Source organism: Prinia subflava, chromosome 15 (genome assembly GCF_021018805.1).
Source record: "Prinia subflava isolate CZ2003 ecotype Zambia chromosome 15, Cam_Psub_1.2, whole genome shotgun sequence".
Taxonomy (NCBI): domain Eukaryota; kingdom Metazoa; phylum Chordata; class Aves; order Passeriformes; family Cisticolidae; genus Prinia; species Prinia subflava.
The window spans coordinates 8,042,699-8,054,161 of record NC_086261.1 but is presented as its reverse complement, the minus strand read 5'-3'; the positions used below and the strand labels follow the sequence as shown (position 1 = coordinate 8,054,161).

General features: G+C 42.6%; 1 protein-coding gene across 1 annotated transcript; it reads left to right on the top strand.

The window, feature by feature from the left end:
- Positions 1-7,691: 7,691 nt before the first annotated feature.
- Positions 7,692-10,691, top strand: BCL2A1 (BCL2 related protein A1). The gene is made up of 2 exons (XM_063412550.1): positions 7,692-8,376; positions 9,812-10,691. Exons 1-2 carry the CDS (start codon positions 7,957-7,959, stop codon positions 9,914-9,916), a joined length of 525 nt encoding a protein of 174 aa, XP_063268620.1. The 5' UTR covers positions 7,692-7,956; the 3' UTR covers positions 9,917-10,691.
- Positions 10,692-11,463: the final 772 nt, after the last annotated feature.

Here is an 11,463-nt window from a genome sequence, read left to right as displayed (position 1 = left end):
ATTTGAAAATACTGCAGAGTGCCAACAGCCGAGTGTCTGCTGCAATGGTGCAAATCAGGAAAATGAGAAATGCAGTTAGGGTTGAAGAACCATCCAGAAGGGGCATTTGGGACATCAAGTTCACAAGCTCTTCCTTGCTGTTGGGTAATGAAGGAGATTTTATTCTACCACACGGAGCCCAGTTTCTTAGGCTGTAGGTGGATGGAATGACCTTCATAACAACTGACTTTAGACTTCAGAAAAGTCCTGCCAAACAGCATTGTAGACTGTGCCTTTTTCTTCTACATGAAGGGGTTTTTAAAATTTTTATTAAAAAAGGAGGCTGCAAGCAGTAGGCACCAGCATCACGACATTTTCATGCAAATACACATTTGAAAAGGTAATAAAACTGTAGTAAAATTACTGAATTAGGGTTCAGAAATGTGTTTTAATATCAATATTTATTTTGAACATATGAAAATTACTGAAATCCCATTACACATTCATTTCCTAATCATAATTTCCATCCAAATATCTGGATTGCTTAAAAAAGAGGAAAATTCTATACACTGTACATTTGTATTTTTGTCTATTTTATAACTTTAAATATTTCAAAACAATTTGAAAGGGGAATAAAAACAAATGTGCCTCCAGACCAGAACCCTGCATGTAAAACTAAAGATGAATTATGAACCTCCATGAAGAGGAATTTGTAGTAGAAATACCAGTGTTGCTGCAACAACAACAACAGCAACAACCTCTTTTATAGAATCATCAACAGAGGGGATATGAAAAAAAGGGGGTGAAATGATTTATTAAGAGAATACATTCTCTTATAAAGGAAAGATATTTAATCTGTGGATCACCAACACTTGAGCCAGGGCAGAGGTTACCAGCAGTACCAGAAGCAGATGCAGCCTTGATTTAAATAATGGCAAGGTGCAGGAGCAGATGCAGGGCTGATGTAAAAGATGGAGAGGCACAAGCACACTCCTGGGAGGGCTGATGCAGAGAACTGCAAAGCTCCAAGGCACCCAGGTATCTAGTAATTGGGAAGGTGAGCTTGAATTTTAAAGTGATTTATTTTAAAAACATGAGATATATAATCTCTTGGAAAATCAAATAGCAAGGAATTTAAAAGCATGCCTAACTTTTAACTATTAGTAGCTTTAATGAATAGCTGCTTTTTTTTTTTTTCCCAAAGACACCTGAAGGAACTGGGCACCTATATCTTATCCATGCTCAGTGGAAACTCTTCACCTAAATCTTGTTCATATTTTGGAACTGTGATTCAGTGGGAATCTCTGTATGCTAAGCAAGACTCAGATTTGTCACTGAAATGCTGTCTCACCACATTTTGAGTATCACCAGTGCTAAAATAGGTTTAGGTGTTGAATGCCTGTCTCTCCTGGCAGCACTGGGTTGCTGAAAGACACAGATCTGAACAAAAGCTGCTGATCAATCACAAATGATGGTGCACACATTCATCTGCCCCAGGAAAATGAGCCAACACTCAAGACCACCCTTGTTGTGACACCCTTGACTTGTGGGTGCCAGGGACATGCAAAGTTTTGGTTATCATTTTGAGGCATGAGTTCTTGACTTCTTATTTCATGAATACTCAAAAGCAGATTTTCATTTTTCCCCTTCTGGGAGCAAGTATTTTCATCCATGAAGCTGACTCCAGTGTTTCTGCTGGCATCTGCAAGAACTTGCTAAGCTTCTACCAAGATTTGTTCATGCTCCATTGTCTGGGAAGCTTAGGGACCTTTACATTTCTGTGGCTCACTGCTGACAATGATGACTATGTGTTCAAATTCTCCTAATCCGAGATAAACATTTGGAAAGGCTTATGAGAATGTAGAGCATGTGTCTGCACACATGCACATGATGACACGTGACACATGCACAGTGCAGAAGTATGTTTGGCTGCTCCTTGACTCATGGTGATGACAGACCCAGGGATTCAGAAGAAAACAGGCTCTGACTTGAGATGAGTTACCAGGGGAAGTGACGAGGCAGCAGCTGAATCCTGAACAACACAGCCCAAGCTGGCCATTCCTACAGTTCCCATGGGTCTCTGGAGTGCTACAGAGGAGTCATAAGGGGAGTTGAAAGATCACCTTCTCCTGTGTAAGCAATGGAGGAACCATGGTGTACATTGCATCTGACCCATCCTCTCAGGCTTTCCTGTGTGGTATTTTGGGAGCAGGAGAGAGCTTATGCCATATTGCTCAGCCCTCAATCATTCTAGATGGCACTAGTGAGCTGGAGTAGTCACTTGCTTTAGTTTATGCTGGGACCACTTTGGCTTTCCAATTAGCCCAGTATACCTCAGCTGGCCCAGAGGATGCAAAACCAGCTGCATCCTCCCATCCTTTCTGGAGCTCCTTCAGTGCATGTCTGACACACAGAATGCAAGCTGGGTCAAAGTCTCTCTTTTAATTGCCACAGAATTTGAGATCCAGGATCCTGATATGTTGTCTCCATCCTAGAAACATTAGGAGATGGTCTTAAATGTTATAAAGTTAACTGCTCCCAAAATTTGTGGAGATGACCTTTCCATGCTTTGGACAGGAGGCTTTGGTGCCTCCTGGCTGGCAGAATTCATAGAATCAGAGAATCTGAATGGTCTGAGTTGGAAAGGATCTTAAAGATCACCTAGTCCCAACCCCCCTGATGTTGGCACCTTCTCCTAGACCAAGCTGCTCAGAGGCCCATCCAACCTGGCCTTGAACACTTCCAGGGATGGAGCAGCCACAACTTCTCTGGATAACTTGCTCCAGTGCCTCACCACCCTCACAGTAATGATTTTTTCCCCTAACATCTAATCTACACCTATCCTCTTTCAGTTTGCAGCCATTCCCTCATGTCCTGTCATCCATGTCCCTGCAAACATTGTCCCTCCATCTTTCCTGTAAGCGTCCCTCGGGCTCTGCATGGCTGGAATTAGGTCACCCCAAAGCGTTCTCTTTTCCAGGCTGAACAATCCCGATTCTCCCAGCCTTTGCTCACACGAAAGATGATCCATCCATTTAATCAACTTAGTGGCCTCCTCTGCGCCTGATCCAACAGATCCACAACCTTCCTGTGCTGGAGGAGACGGACACAGCGCTGCAGCAGGGTCCCAGGGCCGAGAGGGACAATCCTTCCTTTGCCCTGCTGCCCACGCTGCTTTGGCTGCAGCCCAGGGATTCAGGAAACGCGGCATCACCTATTAACATAGCTCATTATGTGTGTGCTGCACTGAGAGCCCAAAATCCCGGGCGTGCGGTGCTGCTCCCCCGGCGCTGCAGCGCAGCCGGCTGCGACTAGATGTCAGCACTCCACTGGGCAAGCGGCCCCGGCACGGCAGCATCCGCGGCCAGGGAGAGCAACACAGCATCAGAGCACCACAGCATCACAGCATCACAGCACCACAGCATCACAGCACCACAGCACCACAGCATCACAGCACCACAGCACCACAGCATCACAGCATCATCACAGCATCACAGCACCACAGCATCATCACAGCATCACAGCATCACAGCATCACAGCATCATCACAGCATCACAGCACCACAGCATCACAGCATCATCACAGCATCACAGCACCACAGCATCATCACAGCATCACAGCACCACAGCACCATCACAGCACCACAGCATCGCAGCATCGCAGCATCACAGCACCACAGCACTACAGCATCACAGCACCACAGCATCACAGCATCACAGCACCACAGCATCACAGCATCATCACAGCACTACAGCATCATCACAGCATCACAGCACCACAGCATCACAGCACCACAGCACTACAGCATCACAGCATCATCACAGCATCACAGCACCACAGCATCACAGCACCACAGCACTACAGCATCACAGCATCATCACAGCACCACAGCATCACAGCATCACAGCACCACAGCATCACAGCATCACAGCACCACAGCATCATCACAGCATCACAGCACCACAGCATCATCACAGCATCACAGCATCACAGCACCACAGCATCACAGCATAACAGCATCGCAGCATCGCAGCATCGCAGCATCGCAGCATCACAGCACTACAGCATCATCACAGCATCACAGCACCACACCATCACAGCATCGCAGCACCACAGCATCACAGCACCACAGCATCGCAGCACCACAGCATCACAGCACCACAGCATCGCAGCACCACAGCATCACAGCACCACAGCATCACAGCATCACAGCACCACAGCATCATCACAGCATCACAGCATCACAGCATCACAGCATCACAGCATAACAGCATCACAGCATCACAGCATCACAGCCCCCAGCCTTGCACCGGGCCTGGGCAAGGCTGCAAGTGAACAGGGCTCTTCTTTCGCAGTGAAATCCAATAACACACACACACACAAAATCTATCTATCTGTCTATCTATCTATCTATCTATCTATCTATCTATCTATCTATCTATCTGTCTATCTATATCTCTGTTGCGGACCTCAAAAAGGGAAGAAAAAGAGGGGTGAAAAAAAATCTTCACTCATTTTCTTAAGGCCTTGAACTATTCTTCCAGACACACACACAAAAAAAATCACAGTTCTCACAATGGCCTGGAACTGGATCAACTCTGGCAAGGCAGATGCAGCACGGATAGCTCAGCAAAGCTTTTGTTATTTGGCTTGGTTTTGTCTCAAACGCGATAACATTGTCTCTCACAAGTTTTATGAGGATCTGTCAACTCAGTCCCCATCTGTTGTGGAAAAATAAGCCTTTTCAGATTAGAGTAGGATGTGGATTCAAATACACAGGGCACAGATTTAAATCAAAGTATCTGGAGCCCCTTCCAGTTGCCAAGTAGTGAGGGGAGGGTTTGCACTTGAGCTTCCCTGTCAAGCTGGTTTCTGTTTCAAGCCTTTTATTGACAATTCACACTTAAACTATACCCAGCAAAGAGGAAAACAAGGAAGAATCCGTGCAGTGTATGAGAATGCAGTCTATGCAGCACTGGGGAGACAAAGCAGGTAGGAAACAAAGTGGAGTTTCATTAATTCAGAGGTATTCACTTACAACTACAAAATGAGAATTAAGTCTCCTAGAAGCAAGCAAGACACTGCCTAATGTAGAAAACGAGAATCAAGGCATTAGAGTGGCATGATGCAAGAGATCCCAAAGGTGATTTCTTAGAGTGCTCTGAGTTGACCATTATCACTTGTGTGTACAGATACACCAGCTGTCACTGCTACTGAGAATCCAACACTTGGAACTGCACCCTGCACTGCACACTATTGAAAGCACTGAAGGAGAGAGACCTGGGGCATTTTCAACAGCTCCATCCTGAGCTCTGATCACCAGTGTCACAGCTGGCTGTTAGAGATGTCTGCTCAGAGCTGCCACCCCATTCTGGGAGCTGAGCCCTCAGCTTCACCTCACAGCCCTTTAAGAAATCAAGAGACTGTAACCAGCAGCATCTGCACTGAAACTGCCAAGATATTACATTGATTTCTTCCAATAATGGTGACATATTCATAGTCTTATTTCATCACCCTCCTCAGAATCCTAAATGCTTCACTAATGAAGAAATTTCTGCATCTGCCTGTGCTCTGCTACTGTCAATGATGAAGAAAACAAAACTGGTCTCTTTAGGTATTGTTCACTGTTCTCATATTCAACTATTATATTCTCAGAGAATACCAAAAACTTTTCATTAATCAATTACTAAGAAATTCAGGAGCAAACTATATTTTCACAGACTTTGCTATATAGGAAGAGGGTCTTTTGATGTCTGCACTAGTACCTCCCTAAGCCCTGGTTACAGCAAGCATCTGACAGCAGGGGAGCTGGCTGGGTGAGCAATGACTTCCCTCTGCACCAGAAATTCCTGTCCAGTTGGAAAGAGTTAGGGACTGTCACAGTTGTTTTTTTTTTTTTTTTTTTTTTTTTTTTTTTTTTTTTTTTTTTTTTTTTTTTTTTTGTTTTTTGTTTGTTTGTTTGTTTGTTTGTTTGTTGTTGTTGTTGTTGGTTTTTTTTTTTTCCCATTTGCATTCCTCATAAAATGATAGCATTTTGCTGAAATCACTGAACATAACAAAGGCAAAGTCAGCCTGACAGCTCTGCCAAGGCAACAGCTGCAGGTACTGGATAGGAAACACCTCTGAACTTTCAAAATGAGCTTTGGTAAGAACGTTTGTGTTTTGGTGTATGAAAGAGGGGAGATCCAGCTTCCCATGCCCAGCCTCTTCCCAGTCCTGGCATCACATCCTTCCCTGGGGCCAACATCTAACATTTGATCTTTTAGCTCACACTGCCCTCTGAAAATCATTCTCTCCCAAAGATGAACACTAAGCCCCCTCTCTCTTTGCTTCCAAGAGAAAGTGAGGGAAATAATCCTGAAGTACTGGATGCTGTGCTGTGCTGGTTCCAGCTCAAGGTTTCAAGCCCCACTAGGATGGAAGATTACTGTGTCACTCTTGGCCAGACTCACCACATACAGAAAAAACCTGAGCAGGAAATGGAAACCACCCTGGTCTACTCAATTGGTTTCTGCAAAAACTGTGATGTCAGAAGCAGCAGCACACGCATTTTGGGGGCTGGCTAGGGTTAGCAGTGTGCTGACACCAGAGCTGTTTCACAGTCCAGACAGGCTTTCCCCAGTGTAATTAGGTGCCAGTGCTGTCCTGACACCTGAGACAGCACCTCTGCTCCTCCTCCATAGGTCTGAGCATCAGGGAGTGCCCAGGACTGAAAAGAGGCTCACAGCCACTCCTGGGACAAAGAAAAGCTGTTGGTGCAGGGTGCTGGGAGTGCCTTTTGCTTTCAAAGGAGGAAGAGCAGTGAAAAAGAGGTGGGTAAAAAGTAGAGGGATAAAGAAAGATGGAGAAAGAGAGGGGTCTCAAGGCATCAAACTCCTTGCTGCTCTTTGAAGCCTTTGCAATGGGGTGAAGTTCCCTACAGACACATCCTGGCCCTGAGCAAGATCAGATTGCTTCAGGAGAAGATGTTTGTAAGGAAAAAGCTGGCTAGATACCCCTGCTTCTTGTCCCAAAAATAACAGCTTGACAGAAGACTTGAATCTAAGAGCAGTTGTAGGTATCATAATACCTCTTTGTTACCTGTCCTAAAAGATTCAGGTGGTATCACACATCACTGGCCCTGTATCTTCTATCCCATGTTCTGACACGCTGCCTGCATTAGCATTGCCTTTTATACTTAAAATGCCTTTCACAGCACAATTCCCCACGGGGATAAGAAATCTTTGAAGCTTCCCATTCAAATCTTCAAAGAAGGACCTTGAAGAGCACTCAGTGAGAATGTGGGAAAGTCTGGAACAGGGATAATGCTATAAAGCTGACTTTCCCTTTTGTCCATCCATAATTGTACCACTGTTTTGCTTCCACTTTTTGCACTTCTGTAAAACTCCCTGAGTGCTGAAGAAAGTTTAACCATTCTTCCATCCCGTTGGGAATGTCTACCAGTTTCTTCACAAAGTTGTGACCAGAAATAAATCTGCAATTCAGATTGCAGCCTTAACCCTGGCAGTGAGGAGACTGAACTGGGGCTGCTGGGGGGCTGCATCTCCAGCAGCATGCATTTCTTGGGCATGTTTTTTCAAGCCAAATGCCTAACCTTTGCTAGCACACACCATTCTTGGAATTTTGCAAGCCAAATGCCAAACCTTTGCTAGTGGTATGTAGCAAAAGTCCCTAGAAAATGCCAATTTATGCTTCTAAAGAATGTGGTAAAATCTGGCCGATTTTAGTCACGGAATCACACTATTTGGAGAAATAAATCTCTTGAGACATAAAAGCAGACACTTTTTCTTTCATTTCCTCTATGACATATTCCCCAATGCGCACCATTTAAGTCACTGCCTTTTACAGGAAATTCTGTGGTAAAACCAGAAAGATTCCATCAAAACCAGACGAAACAAAACCCTGTGCATGTCCTGTGCCTGCTCACTGCCGACCCTGATTAAGAGCAGTGAACTCCTCCCTGCATTTTGTATTGAATGGAAACTGCTGAGTTCTATTACGTTTATTACTTAGCTCAGGATTATCTGCAGTATGTGCTCCAGGAATCACAGCTCGGACCAGCCCAGACCAGGGTTGCTCATGTCTTGCGAACCATTGCATCTTCCCTGCAAGACCAAACCGAGGAGGCTCTCAGGCCACTCCTGGACAGGATTGACATCACCTCTGTAGCTGTTGCCAAGAGAATTTTCAAAGGAGTCATGGATGAAAAGTTTGCTGATGGAAATACTAACTGGGGACGAATCATGACCATATTTACGTTTGGAGGTCTTCTCACCAAGAAGCTTCAAGAGCATGGGGTTCAGCTGACTGCAGAGGAGAAGGAGGAGATCTCCTATTTCATCACAGAGTACATCATAAACAACAAAGCCGAATGGATTGATGCAAATGGTGGCTGGGTGAGTTTCTCCTTTTCTGCCAAAGTCTAGACTAGGAGATTTCATTAATTATTGCAATAGATACTGGCAAAACCATTTTATTCAGAGTTGCATTTGGTGGTTTAATACTTGGTGTCTGGAATGTCTCATTGAGACTTATAGTGAAAGCTTTGCTTCTGCTTTAAACAGAACAGTGAAAAAAGACAACTTTCTTTTTAAAAGGCACTTCCCAATTTTGAATAATATGATCATATCATAATTCAGGTTGAGAATGACCTTAGAAAACCATTTGATCCAGCCTTCAACTCAAAGCAGTTTAAACCACACATACCCTGAAATTTCTATTAAATCTAAAATTAAGTGGCATCCTAAGGTCAGTGCAGAAATTTTTATTTCATATAGGAGTTGGTCCAAAAATACTTAAGTTCAAGTTAAGGAAAGAATACAGAGGTGTGATCCTCACAAATGAAGTCAGCACTTTTGCTGTGGATTTCAACAAAGCCATTATTTAATCCCCAATATCAGTTTTACTTACAACAAACGTACAGGTAAGTACAACTTGCATTAAATCTTTTCTGTTTGGACTGAGATCATCCTAGAACTTCCATCTATAAATGGTCTGAGAAAAATACTTGTTACTAAGTGGACTGTTTCGCCAAGCCGCTGAAATTCCCATTCTGCCAGTGAAGGGAAATATCCTCCTGCTCTACAAAGTTTCATCATACCAATACTTCTTTTCTTTTTATTTTTTTTCTTTTTTTTTTCCAGTTAGGGGAATCTGAGAATCAATGACACCAGTGTCAGTTATTCCCTTGGTACTTTTTTCCTTTACTTATATGTAAATGTTACTTTCTCTTTCCACCCCCTCTCATCCCACTTCTCTCATATTTCCTGCTACTTTTTTTCTCCCTGATTTATTTTCTAGTCTCTTGCTTTTCCTTTCTTTTTTTCTTTCTGCTTTTTTATATCTTTCTCTGTGGCAGAAAAAAAAGATGATAGTGACTCATGGCCTCTTGATGCATCGGATTTATTATAAAGGCTTCTCCTTCCATCTCTTTCAAATAGAGTCAATTTTATTTCAGAGAAGTATCAACTCCTGGCAACATTCTGTCATAATAGGTGGCTCATCATAGTAGAATAAGGAAGCTTAAAGGAAAATATTTCTGAGTGTATTACTACATCATAAACATAGCACTTGTACCTTCCTGGAAGATCTGGGCTCAGATGATAGAGTTCACATTTACACAAGGAGGGCATGGTCTTGACTTGGAGATAAAACAAGCATTCAGCAAGGTGCAGCTATTTTCAGCTACTGTTTTTAAAGCCCTATTCATTTTTTGGAGGCAGAGCTCTGAAAAGCTGTCCCTCGCTGCTGTTAATCTGACACAGAGAGTGATGTGGTTTCCCTGCATGTTGGTTTTCAGCTGTCCCTAACCATGCATGTTCTTTTCCACAGGAAAATGGCTTCCTAACAAAGTTTGAAAGAAGATCACTACTGTCTTTCTCCAAAATTACAGCCCTGTTCATAGCTGTTGTTTCCTTGTTCAGAGAGTACTACTGAAGCAAAAGGATCTGCTATTCATGTGTAATCTAGATATTGCCACAAGCTTCACTTCTCAGCCTTCCTCCAAGCAATATAAACAAGAGAATAATCTCCTTCCATAATTTGTTTTTAATTTATTTGTATTTATTTTGACTAAACTTAATGTTTAACATGCTATCCTGGTTACCAAATCTGAAGATGAGATCCTTCCAAAGGGGAATCTGCACAACATCATGCAGAAATTCAAGTCTACCTTTCCAGGCAGGATTGCTTTGAGATCATTTTTCACATCCAGACAGTTCTTGGAATCTCTCTTGCATCTCCATGAAAGGACATTGTTTTAGTGAAATACAATCCAATGGGTTAAGAAACAAGTTTTTATGTCATTTGTTTTGTAAATGAAATACTACTGTAATGCATTTTATTGCAACCTCTGTATAAGAAAAAGAGGAGGATTTTGTGAAGAAAAAGAAACGGGAACTCCAATATAGAAGTGGGTAGAAGTTACTCATACAGACTAAGTAATTTCTATGAAGAACTGTTTGTGGAAGCTAGCAACTTAAAAATGTGCACTCACTTACTGTTTTAGCAATGGTATGTGTTTCTGTGCTTCATTTTTTTAATCGCTCACATCTACAATGAATGTTCTTTCATATTTGTGTGATGTAGTCATCTGGCTGAACATTTCTTAAACTAGATGTTTAAAAATAGGCAAGCACAAAATATTTTTAAATGAGAAATTTGTGTAAATACACTAATATTTTAAGAAAATATTGTAATGTAAGAAAATACATTAAAATATATATTTTAAAGCCTTAAGATTGGTCTTATTTTTCCAGAAAAATTGATGCATGGGAAAAGATCTGCCTGAGTAAGATAATCTTAGAAGAGTTATCACAATGCTGCTGGAAAATCCAAGTAGTTTATGGGTTTGACCTGGTGTCCACAGCTGTCAAGACTTTCATTTTGTGTAATACTTTTTAGGTACTATCTGGTAGCTTATAAAAGAAACAGATATCTTGTGGCAAAATAAATGAACTGGGTCAGTTCTGATGACAGTAATTAGTGTTTTGGGATACATCATAAAACTCAACAAATTCAGAGAGTGATGCAAGAGACTTCCAGGCTTCTACAGTCTGGGTCAATTCATGTTTTTACTCAAATTCCATTTGCTTTCAAAGGCCAAACAGTAGTTCTTCAAGAGTTCATTCTAGAAGGGTTTTCTTCAGGTGCTGTAACTTTCCATTAGGGAACTAAGGCTGGGTCTAAACACTCTTCTTTTTTTAGATGTGTTGGGAGGTGAACCAAACTGAGCCAGCACTCGCCTGTGGCACACAGCACCACTGTTCTCTGAGACAGATCCTCTAGGAAATCCAGATTTGTGACACTGAGAGAACAAATCAGCCTCTTCTGGTAATAGGCTCTCCATCTTTCATCTCAACACAAGACTTTTCTGCATTTTTGCAGTAAGAACAATTGTTCACTGGAACAACCTGCCCAGGGATGTGGTAGAGTCCCTCTCCCTGGCAGTTTTCAGGATACAACTGAACAGGGCACTAGATAGT